Source organism: Lissotriton vulgaris, chromosome 9, assembly GCF_964263255.1.
Source record: "Lissotriton vulgaris chromosome 9, aLisVul1.2, whole genome shotgun sequence".
Taxonomy (NCBI): domain Eukaryota; kingdom Metazoa; phylum Chordata; class Amphibia; order Caudata; family Salamandridae; genus Lissotriton; species Lissotriton vulgaris.
The window spans coordinates 512,062,532-512,079,975 of NC_141697.1; the positions used below are offsets into that span (position 1 = coordinate 512,062,532).

General features: G+C 41.8%; 1 protein-coding gene across 3 annotated transcripts in view; it reads left to right on the forward strand.

The window, feature by feature from the left end:
• The window catches only part of AP5M1 (adaptor related protein complex 5 subunit mu 1), a 122,729-nt gene that overhangs the window by 85,529 nt on the left and 19,756 nt on the right, over window positions 1–17,444 (forward strand). Inside the window, exons 7-8 of one of the 3 annotated variants that reach the window (XM_086937973.1) lie at window positions 3,957–4,053; window positions 6,296–6,421. In XM_086937973.1, coding sequence (XP_086794099.1) covers window positions 3,957–4,053; window positions 6,296–6,378 — 180 coding nt within the window. In that variant the 3' untranslated portion in view covers window positions 6,379–6,421. Of the gene's footprint in view, window positions 1–3,956; window positions 4,054–6,295; window positions 6,430–17,444 lie in introns of those variants that run through there. The other 2 variants (XM_086937972.1, XM_086937974.1) reach the window with 2 other exon arrangements.

The following is a 17,444-nucleotide window of genomic DNA, read 5'->3' on the forward strand; positions in this document are numbered from 1 at the left end:
GTATTGGGCGGTGGCCTAGCAAGACGGATTGCAGAAATTCTAAAACCGAAAGGGCGCACAACTTTTTTCTCTGTTGGTGGATCTCACATGGTGTTGACAATAATACCTACTTCTGGGTCACCGCTAAGATCCATTATTGCGAATCATCTTTATAATAAGAAGAGAGGCATGTTCTTGTAACATGCAAAAACTACACTGAGCCCTACTGATATTTCCAGATTGCACGCAGAGCGTTCCGAAGATAAAGAGTGCATTCCAAGCGGCTAAATAAAAACTATGTGCCCTAATCAAAAATTATTTGTTGATGCAGCTTGCAAAACTGCAAGTCCTGCACAAGGGGAAAGTGCAAGTATTCATGGATTGGAATGAGCTCTCGAAATGGCTGGAGTTGTGTGACTGGACTAAAACACAAACAAGGAGAACAGAAGCAAAAGAAAGATGATGGCACAGGAGATAGCACCATTAGCCTAGAAACATGAACCGCGAGAAGAGAGCTCAGAGAAAGTGGCACACTGGACACAACAGAATATTAGTTGACCGACAGGGTGGCGAAGGAGGAAGGTAGTGTTGAGGAAGAAGATGCATGAGAGAACGATCACAAGCCAGTGTAGAGCCTACAGAGACTGGCTGAATACATGGATGTAAACAAGAGGAGAGAGAAGACTATTAGAGGTCGAGACTAAACAAATTCAACAACAATGGAGGACACATAATGTGGAAGGGGAGAGGTGGTTCTGGAGTTCCAAAAAGAAGCTGTGTACACCAGATTGTGCCACTGCAGAATCAACAATGGGGTAGTAAACTGAACGAAAGAATAGGAGGGGAGAGTAGACTTCAAGGGGCTTATAGGAGGAGGCTTTACCTGTCGGCAAGGAGCACAATGGATGATGGATCATTCCCTGGTACATGTCAGTCTGCTGGGAACCCCCACAGCGTATGGATGGTATGGGTGGATGGCACCACGCATGTATACTTACATTGAGATTAAAACCAGAGGTGTTGCAGTACACCTCCATTCTGGGCAACATCATGGATACAATTAAGCAGTACTGCAATACCAACTGGGCACAGCTTTCACTAGAGCAACAGAATGACAAGTGTTCAGGTAGTGCTGAAGGGAAAATACATGTTCAAGATACATGGCACTAGACTCTAATTGGAACACATTCTAATGATGCAGGAACTCACACAGAAAGAATGGTGATTAATACACATACTATGGAAATGTACATACTCCAGGCCAGGACACTGCTAGGTGGCACATGGTGTGGATTAGGCAATTTCATGTATATTACATACAGACAAGCATTACATTGGGATGGTGATAAGAGAGGGAGCATTTTAGTCTGGCTTTTAAAAAGGGGAAAAACATTTGTGGTGGTCAGTATCTAAGTCAGGAGTATCGCTGAAGTGGCCATAACGCATTTTGAAATAAATTACACTATGCAGGAGCACTTGGATTGGGTTTACACGCAGTCATAGAAGGAGAATTGGGGTGGGGCGGAGAACATAAGTATTTATCTGGAGGGAACCGAGTTGCTGAGGCTCACAGCACACCAGAGAGGTGATCTGGAAACACTGCTAACTAAGGAGAGTGGGTGAATGAAGTACTGGAGATACAAAAATGGAGGATGCCAGTTATGATGGCTCCCTAGCAGTCCTGTACCATAACCTCCTGGGGGGAATCTTGACAGAAAAAACTTTAGGAGGTCTTCTGTGGAAGCACAGTGGAAATTATTCTATCCAGGTCCATGCAGGAAGTATTGTTCACAGTGGTACAAAAAACAGATGTTCAGACTTTGCATCATATCACCCTAGGGCTAGGCCCATGATTAACTTGGATATCAGCATACTGATTAGAGCATTGGTAGCCAAGCTCTTGCGAGATATTGAAAGATTGTCCATACTGACCAGTGCACAACTCACTCATGCACCACTCAAAAACTGAAATGGATAATGCATTCTGTTGTAGCCAAGGAGGTGCACTTGGCACTAACAGTATATATAGAAAAACCATTGGCTTGGGAGTATATCCTGGAGTTAGTGGCGAAAATGGGCTTTGGTCTGGTTTGGCTAGCTTGAAGTGTATTATTTATCACAACTCAGACACGCACTAGGATAAATGGACTGCAGAGAGAACTGGGAGATAAGCTGTTGCCTAGTCACACAAATGGGTTTCATTAAGAAAATTGCTTACTATGAGAGACAGCTTGCCAGATACTAAACTGTACATAATTGGACAGGCTATGGCTGTATGGAGAAGAGTGACTTGTAAAATCTTGTGCAGTCCCTTATTTGCGCTACACTTGCCGTTATGGACGAAAATAAGTCAGGAGATGACAATAGTACAATGGAAAAATGGGGACTGCGAGACACTAAGCACCTTGTATCATAACAGATTGTTCATCACTTTTGTGGAATCTTTGGAAAGCTTTCCCAGTTCTTGTAATATGCAAAGCTAGATCAATTCCCAAATGTCGAGAATGATATTCTAGAGCTTCTAAATGCACTGCAGAACACTAAAACAGCAGTGAAACCCATCGATGTAGTAAAGGGGTGGGGTCAATATCTGTCTAATCTTTAGAGGGCAATGAAAAACCTGCAAATGGCAAACCCCATAACAGTAACATCTAAACTGGAGAAACAATCCCCAGAATCCATAAGATAAAAAATGAGAAAGGGCTTGCATGCCGGTCAACAAAAACGAACAATGCCCTATTCAAATTGGTGCAGTTTAATTATCTGCATAGACCTTATTTTAACTGACTGAAGATCGGTATGACCTATGTGGGAATAATGTGAGCATGCCCCAGATGTAAGGCTTCTGGGGCAGATTTGTATGATCAATTGATACAAACTACTTCAGCTCAAACGCTTGATCTCCTCAGCCTGCAAATCAGTCTCAATTAAATGTTGATAGGGATAGGCCAAGTTGGGCACTATTACTTCTGCAAATTACTTGGAATTTTGCTCTACAAACTGTAATTTCATGATCTTTTCGAAAATAGAAGAAGATTGCAAGAGATAAAACGCAAGAGCTTTGAGGGTAGAGGGTGTCTGCAAAGTTAACCAAACAATGAGGCAACATTTTCACTACCTGTACATGTAATTTAAAATGTTTTCGGAAAATTGGTACTGGCACTATTGTACTACTTATGTTTTTAAATGCCACACTCTAATATGGAATTACAATACCATTAGTTAGCCTCACACATGAGGCTTAGGACCACCTGAAGTAGAAGACGTTGTGCACTTTACAAAATGGTCCATAACAAAATGCTGACGCTGAACACTGGTGTGACACACATGATGGAAAAGACCTGCAGCCTCAATTTTAAAACCTAGATTAATATGATGAAACACATAATCTGTATCAATATAATGTCAATGAACTTTAAGTGGATACCGCCCTATCGAGTTGATCTTTCCTCTTTATAGTCTCTAATAATTTGCATCGAACTCCTTCTGTCCTCAGTCCAAGCCAATAGTTTCACTGGCAGGTAGGTGCAGGGTCAGGCCACAGGGTGGTCCACTAGGTCTATACACTGTAGCGGCTAGACATATGAGCAGTGGTCCTGCGCCTAACCGCTCATTTTCTTGTTTAAAAATGTTGTAGCCGCCAAAGTGTAAAATTCATATGTGAAAAACATAGGAAATTCACTGAAAAACAATTAAAGTCATGTTATAGTTTCACATGAAGAAAATTCGACAGTTATCTTTACCTTATCATGCACTGCGCCATCACAATCCGAATCTGGAAATGGGTTGGACATTTTTAAAAACCGCTGTATGTATTTATAGGAATGTTACAATGTATTTAATTTTGTTAGCATTTTCCTCTCTCTTATTTATTTGTATGATCACATAAGCTGTAGATTTAAGAATTGCTATTAAAAATATAGAAAAACTGTGTTTTTATGAAGTGGGATTCATTTATATTTTTCGCTTTATTGTAGCTGAATTTTAGGATCCCAGAGTACACCCTTACGGGCTGTTATGCTGATCAACATTCAGTTCAAGTTTTTTCATCAGTAAAACCAAAAATAATTACATGTAAGTTTCTCAGACATTTTATACAGAATAACAGTTAGCTCTGTGTTTTGTAATCGAGCAAGTGGTAAGGCAGTGAACAGTTTGAATGTCTAGATGTCTGTATGTTTGATTTAATTTATGGAAAGGTTGAATGTTGAAATCCTATAGCTTTATAGTGTTTAAAATGTAAGCTAAATAAGACAGTATTTACACCCAGCACGTGTTTTTTTCTACCAGGCACAGCTTCTTCAAGGAAGGGGAGGCGGTGTGTGGGCGCGATGTGATATCTGAAATACCTCTTAATACAGAAATGTGTAGGCAAAGCTCTGGGCATTTCGTCAGAGCTGCCTTATATTACCGAATAGATATCCCCCCAGTTCATCTGAGCAACTACAGCGATCTCCCCTCTAAACTTTATGCGTCACTGATTAGGGAGTCATACTGTAAGAAGTCACAGGGAGCCTTAAAATCTAGATGGAATACACATTTACACTTTAGATTCTTAATGGACAAGCTCTTCAGTAACGCCTTGGTAATAAATGGGGCCTATAATGTACACATGACATGGTCTGCTCAATTGGCACCTCATTACACCAAAGTAACACACAAATATAGGCATTTTGAATGAAGCCATATGGTGGCACTATCCATCCAAAGATAGTGACGTATTGCATTCCATAAGGCATGTGAAATTTGACAAGTGGTTCTTGCGATCCTTATAAAGAAATCTCCTTAGAGGTGAAAACTAGACACATTTCCCAGGGTTTGTGACTGTTTCAAAAACAAATACATAGATAACTGGCCTCAGTATTGATGGAAGCCTTGCATCCTATTCTGCAAAAGTAGATGCCTAGCTCATCATTAAGTGAATGTCTGAAAAGGTATGGCAACAGTGGTCAATTTTCAATGTGTTGTCTACAGGTTAAATGACCATGAAGTCATGCGCATTTATGTCTGGTCATGGTTCTAAACCCAACCGTCCCTTTTGCCCCAGTGGGATAAAAGAACAAATGATTTAGCTCGCCACAGCCGAACTTGCATACCTCGACAATGAAATGTATTCAATGTATCACCTTAAAGCACCAACAGATTCCTCTGGGTATTATCTCTGCTCAGTCACAATGACATTTTGTCCCTGCCTCTTTTCCTCTTGGTGCTTTTTTAGGGGTAGATTTTTAAATATGTGAGGCTGGAAAGGCAGACTGCATGAGTATGTCTCAGATTGTATCGTGCAATGCAAACAATGGTTCTCTATATATCTGTATTGTATATATGAGAAAGTTCCGAAGTCAGAACTCTATTATCGAGTTTAATTAATACTTTTCTTACTATATTGATTGAGACTCATTGTAACCTCTTTTTTCATCCTACCTATCCCTGTTTTTCTTTTGTATTTACATGTTTCAAAAAATATCTCTTGTCAATGTTTTGCTTTTGAGAAAGCAATGTTTTGGTCATTCAATCCAGAGTTCCATAACATGGATAGGGAATATCCTTTGGTTTTACTGGCAAACGAGCCTACACAAGAAGGAGTTTGCCTTTTCCTCACTATTAGTTTTATATTTACACATCTGATATTTATGACATTTAAGTTCAAATGGAGAACACAATGTTAATGCATTGCTGTGAAGTCCTGCTTATCGTTGCAGTTCTCTGATCCTACTAACTAAGCGAATATATTGTTCCTGTCTGATTTCCTTAAGTATAGTTAGTTCATTTTGTCCTCTAATATTGTGCATGTATGATTTTTTTAAACAACTGACCTGACTGTACTCTATTCCCCAAGTAAAATTGATTGCTTAAAAGGATTTGAGATATTGTATATGTTATCGCATCTGCACAACAGCCTGAGCGGATGTATGTCGTTACAACGCATGCTTTTACCACGCATGCCTTTACCACGCAGGTTTTACAACGCAAGTCCTTACAACGACTTGCGTTGGGGGGCGCTGGATAGTGCAATAGTTTAATTTACTATTCCAACTCCAGTCCCCGTGGATAGTAGGGAAGGTTTTGGATAGTAAATTAAACTATTCCCTATCCTACAGCGCCCCCCAGCGCAAGTCGTTGTAACGACTTGCGTTGTAATACCTGCGTGGTAAAGGTACTGCGTTGTAAAAGATGTGTGGTAAAGGATGTTCCCCGCCTGAGCAGCCCTGATCTGAAATATTTGTTACATTGTACCATGGTACTAGATTAGTGTAAATTCAAGATTTGCCATAAGGGTTCAACTATTTAAAACCTTTTCTTCTTTCTTTTATAGCCCGTGAATTGATCTCTTCGGATTACTACGTATGGAACTCCAAAGCTCCTGCGCCTCTAGTGTGCAGATCCTTGTTTCTGTGAAACGTTTGCCATTGGAAACAAAAGTGAATTACAAATATTCAAAGTATAAAATAGCGTTTGCTCATTTAATACATGCAAACATACTGAAAAAAAAAAAATATGTTCATTGTTTCAAATTTTCAAGCTGGTATGTTTTTTTTAAAATTAATTAACATTCAAAGAAATTCTGCTCCATTAGCCCAAATTCTTTTTTGGAATGATTCTCTTAAGTACATCAGATGCAGCCCACCGCCTACTACTCAGCCGCTGTAATTCTGCATTTGCGTGTGCTGATAGTCGCAAAAAACTGTAACTGGCACATTTTCATGTGCGAATAATTTTTTGTCCAATATACCTGTACTCATGTTTCAATAAGTGGGCTATCTGTTAGGAAGCTTGGCTTTCCGTCAGCTTGCTGGTGATATTTATAGGTGCTTACATGGTCGGTTCTTTACCAGTTGAATTGCAACTTTCTGAAGATCAAACTAGCAGGAATCCTGTGTCTTTTGTGATGGTAGAATTTTACTCATTTGCACTATTCAGTGTTGATAACCGGGTTTGCACAGGTGAGCGGTTGAAGTGACTTTAACTGCCTTCAAAGAGTGCTGTATTCCTATGCATGGACGGAATGTTGCTTCATTCAGAGGGCTCCACCCTTTGATCTGACTCTTCCTGATATTTCTGCATGTGAAAAAGAGCCTTGGGAGTCTGATTTGCGAAGTGTCATTAATGTTGAAATTGAGAGGATTTTTGACCTGATTGTGAAGGATATTCTCTGTAGACCACGCCCGTATACTTGAGAACAACAGGGTAGAAGAATCTCAACCTTCATAAATCACAGAGGTTTAGAACCAGATGTTTGCTGCATTTTACTGGTCTCAAACAGCCCATTGGACAATTTGCGACCGGTAAAATGCATTACCGGTTACCTATTACCGACTCACAAAATAGGGTTTGCGAGTCACTAATATGCAGGGACATGCCAAAGGCGTCCCTTCCTAATAACGAGTCACCGGGGGATTTATGATTGTTTTGTGACTAGAATGCGGTTGTAAAAAAATGCAGTTTACCTCCTACTTATAGTGGGTGGTAAGCCAGTTTCAACCTGATAGAGGTCCGTAGGGAACCCCTTCCCCTTTGTTAATCGTAGTAAAAACATTTTTAAAAGCAGGCAAATGCCTCAGGGAAAAGTGTCTACCTTTAAAAAAATGAAACAGAAATGTTGAATATTTTTGGGGGAAGTGCAGACTATTTTGCTTTAAGGAAAATGGGCTGCAATTAAAAAATAAATTGCCTTATTTAAAAGCAAACACTGATATGGTGGTCTGCTGTCCCCAGCAGGCCACCATACCTGTTTTATTGGCCATTCCCAGTGGGTCGCAAGTTGTGCACTGCCTCATGAATATGGATCAGACAGGCCAATTGCAACCCCATTGGGATTCGCAAATGTATCTGAGACACATTATTACATCTCATTTTGCGTGTCGGAATAAAATGAAATGGTCGTACATCTAGCTGCTAGAAAATAAAATGCAAATAGAAATAGGGCAGAGAGAGTTGTGGCTCAGCAGTTAGTATTGAAACGTGTAATTAGGTTGCTTTTGTTTCCTTCTCTGCCTGTGAAAATTGAACACATTCTTTCAAAGTGTTGTAGATTCAGTTGGGTTCGTTTTTTGGTGCCAGTTACTTTTTTACTAAATCTAAATGCGTCATGAATGTCTTGAGCTACAATAGCAGCAAAGACTAAATCTCTCCATATTGACCTCTCATCTTTTTCCATTTCAGTCCCCTGGTTTTTCAACTACAAAACTACAAAAAAACACCTAATATCCCACTGCTGTAACTTTTACTTGCAGCGTCAATGTACATCTTAAGACCTTTCCTACCCAAACAATATCTGATTCTAGGTATCTTACTCTTTACATTGCCCTTTAGTAGAGGAGCTGGCTTTCACTATTGTGCCAGGCTAGCTGCCTTCAATGTTTATCCTGATCCCACTGTGATGGAGAGGTGGCAGGTGAGAGAATTCTGATCAGGACATTCCATCCCCTAAAAGGGCATAGCCAGACATATACTTTCACTTCTTTAAGATGGTGAAGGATGGTCCTCTTGTATCCTATTCTACCTACCTCTGTGATGATTCTGTCTGTTGAATCCACAACATCACCTGGTTGGAACAACTACCTGCAGTTTCTTCCTTACAATGGCAAGTTGGGCTGAATCCTCTAACTTAAACATTTACATTCCACCTTTCTCCAATACCTTTCCTCTGGTTTTATCCTTGTGTGGTAAATGATTTAATTAAAGGTTGTATTCATGAAACCTTTTCCTGGTCTTAGCAGAAGATGACTATTTCTCCACATCCCTGCACAATATTTAATTTTCAAACAAGCACTGTACAGAAAAACAACAATGTGGATGCTAGTTAGAATCGTGATTCTGAAAAAAACTATGTTATACCAATTCCTGAATCTTTCTTATCTTAAACCTTCAACTGTAGGGGAACTTCCTTTTTTGCGTCATCTCTTGTAAGGGTTTAAGATGGGAATGTGGAATGGTTACCTCTTCCCAGACCAGAATTGCAAGGTCTGTGAACAAACTGAAAAAGGCGGAGTTATTCCTTGAGCACACGGCTACTGTTCATGCTTGTATTCAGTTTCTAGAAATTAGCAAATAATTGTCCAGATAAATAAGTGAATGGGTATGAATTGAGAAAAATGCCTGGATTTGAAGTGATTTATATGTATGTGTCATATTCCTCTCTGTTTGCTATACTGGATTTATTTTTATTAATTCCCTTTTATGTTCAGTGTTATTTAGGTAATTTTACGCAGTTTTAAATGATGGTCAGATTTTTTTGCAGCAGTTTCAGTGCCTGGTCTGTTAATGCTGAATGCTCAGTTGGGGTTATTAATTTGAAACCCCGAAACCCCTTGACCACGCCACTTTTTAAAGCCTTACTTCAAATAACAGTACTTGGCAACACATTTAAATGCTTTTTTTCGGTGGGCATGCACAAGAGATCTGCATTACTTTCTACCAGGGATCGCATTACCTTTTGTGCTCATTCATGCATATTAAGGAGCTTGTTCAGGGGCTCCACTTTCATACAAGGGCAACCGCGGACCAAAAAAAGGAATCCTCTCCAAACTTGGAGGAAATTTAGGGGAAGGGATTTCTCCACGTTGTATTGAAAATAATAATGTAGAATTATACATTGGGAAAAGGAGAGCCCGGAGAATATGTATCCTGGCATTTCCACTGCTACACCTGGAAACCTGCACCTGGCGCACCTTTTTCTAAATGTTTGTGAATTCCAAAAAGTAGCAAATCTACACCTGTTCACAGCAGTACTTTTAAGGTTGCAGATTTATTGCTTATTTAATGAAATGCTTGCAGAGAAAATATTGTGGATAGGTTTTCATATTAGGGGTGCCATGAAACCTTGAAAACAAAGTGTTCTCCGCCAGAGCTGAGCTCGTACTAGAAACTAAGAAGGGCAAAAAAGGTGTGTAGGTACCATCCGGTTTTTAATTATTCCTATCCAACCGATAAATGCAATTATAAGGAGCAGAACTCCAACACACCTTAATATATATCCATCCTCCTGTTACAGGCCTAGCCACTTTCAGAGGAAACTGGATGTCTCAAAATGGTGATGCCACCCTAATCCACCTGTTCAAGGCCCTTGCTGTCTAGGTCCCTGACTGCGTGTGGGTCGTTGATTTCCAACCCTTGCGTAAACCCCTGTTTGCACGGGACCAGAATTTCGAGTTGGGTGGTATTTACCGCTCTTGGTGTGTTAAATATCTCACCCTTCATTAAATTTCAGATTAATCCTGTCGGAATTTAACAGGGGGGAAGTGTAGGGTATATAAGGTACCATGCGAATTTTGGTGCAGGAAGTAAGAAAATCCGCATCCTATGCCCCAGAAACTCAAGATGGCTGCTAATTATCACCCCTGATAAATATTGTACCCGGTAGCATTGTTTTTCTGGTGCGATAAAAAGCACCTGGATAGATTCCGTGAGACTCGGAATCGTGGGCAAACAGAGGAAGAATACCTGCCTCCATCGTATTTATAGTCAGCTGATCCCCTTGAGATGACTTCAATATTGTCTAGAAATCTGTTCGGGATAATTTTTTTTGAAGACAAAAGTCAGTTTCCTGTTTGGTGGCTGACCTGTTTAATGTTCTCCCAGTGTCTGGGAACTCCTTGGTGTAATTAGCGACCTCTGAACCCCTCCGTTAATCCGAGGCTAGTTTGTATTCCTCACTCATCTCGTAGGCTGGGCCCTTCTTTTCTTCGAACTCCGGCACCACAATTAAAGAAGAAACAGCTGCATTTCAAAGGGATTCCATTTCCAGGAGCTTAACGGTGATTGACATTTTTAGTTTAAGCTACGGGAAATTCAGGGCCCTTTTGGGTTAAAACCTCAATCGTTTTCTCAAAAAAAATGATTCCAGTATGGGGGTTTATTCGCTTCCCTTTGATAACCCTTCGTCGCCGGTTTTGATGAACTCGGAAATGCTTTAAATCTGCAGTGTACATAAGAGCGCCTCTCTTGGAGGCTGAAGGGTGTCGCGCATTAATTTTACCAGCGACGCTGACGTAATTATAAGCTTCTGTCAAAACATTATCAAGCAACGTGAGGCCAGACAGATAACAAAGCATCCTTCAGCGAACAGGCCAAGGCGACAGGTGGTCGATGGAACATCCCGCGCGCAATGCCTGGTGTGGAACCGCTGGAGTTCCCAAATGTTTGTTTAGGGCAGTTTTAGTACTTGTATATATTTATCCATTTAGGATTTCTCCAAACCACCCCTCTGGTTGGCCCCAAAGCGCTGAAGCAGGAATAAGCAATAGAAATTCGCGTATGACATCATTATATTGATCGGATAAATGTTTTTGCTTTTGTGTTCGAAGAAAGATTGTTTTTAGTAAATTGTGAAAATGTATGTGGTTCACGAATGGCGGGCATGGAAACAAAACACATAAGGAAAATTAACAAATGTGATTGGAAGCATAAATTAAAGTTAGCATAGTTGGCATGATGGCAGCACCTGTGGAGAAGAGGATTATTCTGCATTTTCACGACGTTTGAGGGAATGCGTTGCATTAGAGCTTGACAGGAAATGTCACAAGCACAGCTATACTAAGAAGTCTAATTCTGAAAAGAATAAGTGGATGCCATGGAGATTTTCTAAAAGAAAAATATATATATTTTTTCTTTACACTTGCTTTCTGAAAGGCCCTGTGTCCCAGGTCACGTGCCATTTATAGTAAGCCTTCTCAGATTTCGTTTTGCTCTCTGGATGTGCCTGCAACAGCCTATTGTGCACACCTAAGTTATTTTTGTGTATTAGAAATGGTATTCAAGGTGCTGTGTAACCTCTGTGTCAGTGCATTACTGCCATATAAATATACTCTCTGACTTCAAGAGGTTTTATTACCAACACCACATTATTTTCAGTTAATCCAATAAAACTGCCTTACTATTTACACAACAATGCCCTGGATTATATCCTCAGGTACAGCTCAGTGATGCCTTGGCTTTCAAATCCCATGACCCACTTTTTCCCTGCAGCCATAATCATAAAATTCATATTCTCAAGTGAGTTAGATCCTCATGAAGAGTTCAGCAATAAGGGTATCAATGTGACTCAGTACCTTGACTGCCAAACTGAAAGTCCACCCACTCTATTTAGAGTCAAGTGGACCACCACGTTTTTGCTGGTGGAGCCCCCGCTAGCTGCGTTGGCAGCAACGCTACACTGACCGCCCTAATTGACTTGGAGCCATCAGTGTAAGTACCTCAGTCCATCCACTCTATTTAGGGCGGATATTCTGATGTACTTGTTTCCTGTTCAGGATCACCACCAGAAAAAGACTAGAAAAAAAGAAAAAAACCCACACCCTATGTGAACTCTCAGGGCGTTGAGGTGAAATTTTATTTTGTTTTTCAAAAAACAAACTTCGACTTAGGGACTTTGCATTAGGAAAATAAAAAAAAGTTTGCTGAGTGATCACATGAACCATGACAGCCGCTCAGAAAAATATCAATGCCTTAGCAGCTGCATCTCTGGAAAAATAGAGATCTCCGCCAGGCAGGTGAAGCTCTCTAAATGGACCACCTGTAACATCTGTACATGAGGCCCTCAGTCCATCCCCTCTTACCTCGGAAGATCCACAGCTTAGCTCCTTTTCTTGACTCCATATATAATGACGCATTTAACAATTCACCACCACTGGATTTTAGCATTCACTATTGTTTCCACACTTTCTCTCCCACTGCCCCATGCCTCAGACCTAGTTTATTCCCATTATCTGTCCCTCCAGGTCTGATTTAAATCTGCGCAGCCGCTGGCTCAGAGCTTTCTGGAATCGGGCTGGTGTCTGCTCCTGCAGACACACAATAACAGCATGTTTACACTCTGGGGACACTCGGGTAATCTCTTAAACAGTCAAATATCTACTGGGAGTTTCTCAGGCCTTAAAGAAAGCACTTTACTAGTCTACAAAGCTCAATCCAAACGGTGATCTCTAGTCCCCACTAGGGATAGGGGTAAAGCACCTTGTCCATTAAATGCTGCACTGAACTTGAATCCCTGTCTAACTCACAGTACTCGTACTCCAGTCACCACTTGCACAGGGTTCCTGAAGCACTTTCTCTACCCAAACAACATGAATCCTTATTGCCTTAGGTAGATCTAATTGCTAAACTTCTCATACATGCTAGGCCGCCTCCTGCTTACTTGCACAAAATAAGGCTCCATTCTATAGCTGGGACACTGACTTATGAGCATTAGGACCCTTCCGCCACCACACCCCAATAAGTTTTTATTGTCATATTGAATTCCATTTATCACTGTATTTCATATAGTAATGATTTTAATTAATCTAATAAAATGTTTTTGCTTACTGTCCCTCTGAGCACAGGTGTGTACATACCTCTACTAGTAGAGGGCATCCTCTACCACCTGGAAAACTGTAGACATGCTACCAACACCCGTACAACTACACTAAACTTACCCAAACAGGTCCACTACTATCACCTCAGCACCTCACTTCACCCAAACCCCATATGTCTCTACCCCTTACTAAATTCTCTTCTTGCTCCTCCTTTCCCCACTTAAAGTCCAGCCCTACAACTCATTTACCAAAGCCCCGACCTACCTCACATCCTAAATCACCCATATAGAAAACACCATCAGCATTCTCCTAACTGTCCCCATATTCATTATTCTCCTCTCATTGTGCACTTCTTGAAACTTATTTATCTATTTGACCTTTAGATACACTCTCTTCCATACTATTCTACAATTTATCCTACCCACATCCTCTCCCCAATGCTTTACATTTGCACTGGTGATATCTCTCTTCTAAAATGTCAGCTCAGACTACGTTTTACCATTTGCACTGTTGATATCTTTCCTCAAGAATGTGACCAGCAGCTACACTTTGCCAATAAACTATTGTCTTTTCTGTCCTGAGTACTACAAGACTACTCATTTGTGTAGTCCAAAATGCATTTGTGAATAGCGCCTCTGTAGTTATTTTGGGTTACCCACTGACTTACCTCCAAAAACCAGTTAGTGCCCTACAATCTGTATTCTGACAACTCTATTTCACCTAGATGTATCTTACAAAATAGTGCAACTTTCTCTCCCATGCCCACCATAATCGCCTCTCAGCAGCATTCATTACAGTCTACTAATCCCCCATGCTGTTTACTCTCGCCTCCATAGTTCTCTCCAGCACATCACTGCACTGATTCTCTTCTGATCTTTAATAGTTACTTTATAGACGTGTGCTTCTGCCCCTAATCCCTGCCCACACCCCACCAATGGAAGCCCCCAGAGGCTCTAGCCTGGGCTCCCTCCTCCCACAATGTCATCATACTCTGCTTTGGCTTCTCTTAGCATCTCTAATGTGTTGCACATGCGTTTTCCCACCACACCTCCAAACTATTCGATTGGGCAATGGGAAAAATAACTGCTATTTCAAGCTAAATTCATCTAAGGACCAAATTACGAGTACGGCGGTCCTGGGACCACCATACTCGCGGCGGCAGTCCGCCCACCACCCCCACCTGTCTGCCCTAGTACGAATGTGGCACTGGGACCACCACAACACCGCCACCCCCACCGGGATCAAGGATCCCACTGCAGCGGCGGTCTTCAAAGGCCCTGAATATGCTGGTGGTGCCAAAGCTTGCACGCTGAGCATGTTAGGACCTGCATAACCACCACCCTTTTCATGGCTGGGACTCTGCCATGAAAAGGGTGGCAGTCATGCAGGTAAAGTGGCCCTAACCAGGCTACTGACCAAATCTGAGCCTGAGGATGCGTGCAGGGGGCACATGTTGTGCCCCCGTGGAATTGTACCCTCGTTCCTGCATGAGGTGGCATGCACAAGGCGCATGACACAACGTGCAGGAACGTGCTGCCGGCTCGCTTACGGTGGCGGTATGCTTTTTAGGCTCTCCAATGAGCCTAACATACCACCGCTGTGAGACCGCCGCTGCAGCACCACCCACCCACCTTGGATTAAAGTCGTAATCCAGCGGGTGGGTGCACCACTGGTTTGGCGGTCTTTCTGGGACTGCGGCGGTCCCAGCCAAAGACCCCCAAACTCGGAATTAGGCCCTATGTGTGAAAGAATGTTCTTGCTAGCACGTTCTGCCCCACTGCTCTCACACTCTGCATATTCTTCCCCATGGCATCCTTTCTCTCCACCACAACATTTGTTCTGCCCTCAAGTTTGACGAAGGCATGAGGCTAGAAAACTTTTGTCACTTCTCATGCTACAGGTTGGAAAATGTGCACCTCTTCAACCTCCACAAACACGCACACTTTCCTACCAAAGAGTCTAGAAACTAGTAAGTAACTTTATTAACTGTATAGTGAATTAAAATCATTACAGTAAAAACAATCAATATATAAAAGCTAAAAATGGTGATTTCAAATTTCTGTGTTAGATAAAATTGGACGCCCCTCCCCGAGTCTCACTTAATCACCCTTTCCCCAGCATTTATGGACATGTTCTTGAAGCCCCCGTTTGTGCCCTGAAGATGATCTACATTACGGAGCTCTTGAGCTACCCACTGTGGCGCACTAAGTGTCTCTCAGGAGGAAATGCTCTCTTGGGGGGCATTAGAGAGGGGCACTGTCATTAATGCATCGTTGGGTGATCCCATCAGCTTTCATCTGCGGAGTTTACAGTATTCTACCCCGGGGTTTTGCTACTAGAAACTATTTAAACTTCTTACACTGGTCGGCAGGTAGGCATTACTAAGTGCTGCCATCTCTATTACACCCTTGTGCATCATAGACATGCCAAGTTACAATATCACGTTTTCAGTGACATGATAGGGGCATGCATCCGACCCTTGGGTATGACACTCAACACTTCCCAAATACGCCATGCTATAAATAAACATCCTTCCATCAAACCCCAGCAAGCTGGGTGGCCCTTAACTAACACTCTATGACCGTGCTTCAGGGCAACACCAATGGTAGGGAGTACTTCACTAATGTCATAGCACAATACAATACAAGACAGTAATCAGCACTCTATCTCTTTCTAAGAATCAGTGGCACAGCTGAGTTGGAGAGGCGGAGGTGAGCAAGATGTGTCTGTCGTCTACCACCATCCACCCGCCCCGAGAACAAGTTGCCCGTCAGCTGCCAGATGCTACCCCCATCCCTGGAACAAGTAATTCGCCTCCCCCCCCACTCTTACCTGCACCGAGCGGCAAACTTAGGGTCTGCCCCAAGTGACAGTAGGTCTAGCTACACCACTGCTAAGAATATCTCAGCTATATCCCACCACAAGCACTGCGATCTACTAACCTTGTACCGCCCTTCCTCCTGCTTAATGTTCTTTGAACTATTTTTCCAAATACACAGAAATGCCCTCCTTGCCAACTTCACGCCAAACTCTCCCTTCCTGCATTCAGGTATGCACTGATATTCCATCTTCTCCATCTCAAGTGCCGGTCCAGCTGACCCCCACCAAGGGACAACCTTCACCATATTTTAGTCAGCCTTGAATAATAATCTGGGCTTTAGGTGAGAAGAAAAACAGGGGGGTCTCCCAAAGGGGTGTGGCTGATTAATTAAGGGTGTGACTTAAAATCATTAAGCTAAAAGTCTGCACTTAGCATTGTGTGCCATCGACTAGTATTTTGCTGCTTCTGTCATTGCATCCAGATATATGATACAAAAATTAACATTATACCTACAACAAGCCAGGACCATTGGCTTTGTCAATGGCTGTTAGTTGCATAAAATAAAAATAGCAACAACAATGGCTTTGTTGTATATAATATATAATAATGAAAATGCTTCAGTTCTGAAAGAATGAGACTGTGAAAGAACTAAAACGAGTCTCTTTGAAGTTACATCAAAGGCAGTGAAGGTTGGTTCTGCTGCAGAGTTAAGATTTTTTTGTCACCCTTTGAGTGAGGGCAAAAATGGAGAGCCTGATAGGGATCCTTCTCAGCTCCTGCTTTTAAGAACTGCCAGTGCTGACCGGCGGCAGGAAGCAGCCACCTAAAGCCCTGATTATGATGTCAAAATGGTATCTGTAGCGTTATAAATAAGGCACTATCAGCCAGTTTCATCATTGAAAAATCGGCTCGCAAAGGGCCAGATTCTGAGAATCTGGCCCTTTGCAAGCGCAATTTTTGCATTTGGGATTCATCATCCCAAATGCAAAAATCGCAAAATGCGAAATCGCTAAATTGCGAGGAATTGCATTTAAGGAATCTCTATTTGAGACTCCTTAAATGCAATTCATGAACCATTTTTGAATTGCGAAATCGCTATTTTTGGCCGCTATTTACCGCGAAGTCTGACTTTGTGGTAAATAGCGTAAACTTTGAAAAATGCACTTTAGTGCATTTTTCTAAGTTGTATGTTACACACACACATGTCCTTTGGACATGTGTGTGCGCATCATCAGTCTACATTTACATTTCAGGGGTGCTACAGGGTGTCCTTTGGACACCCCTGGCACCCTTGAAATCGCATCCTTATTTGCGATTAGCAATTTGCTAATCGCATATAAGGAATGACTCCC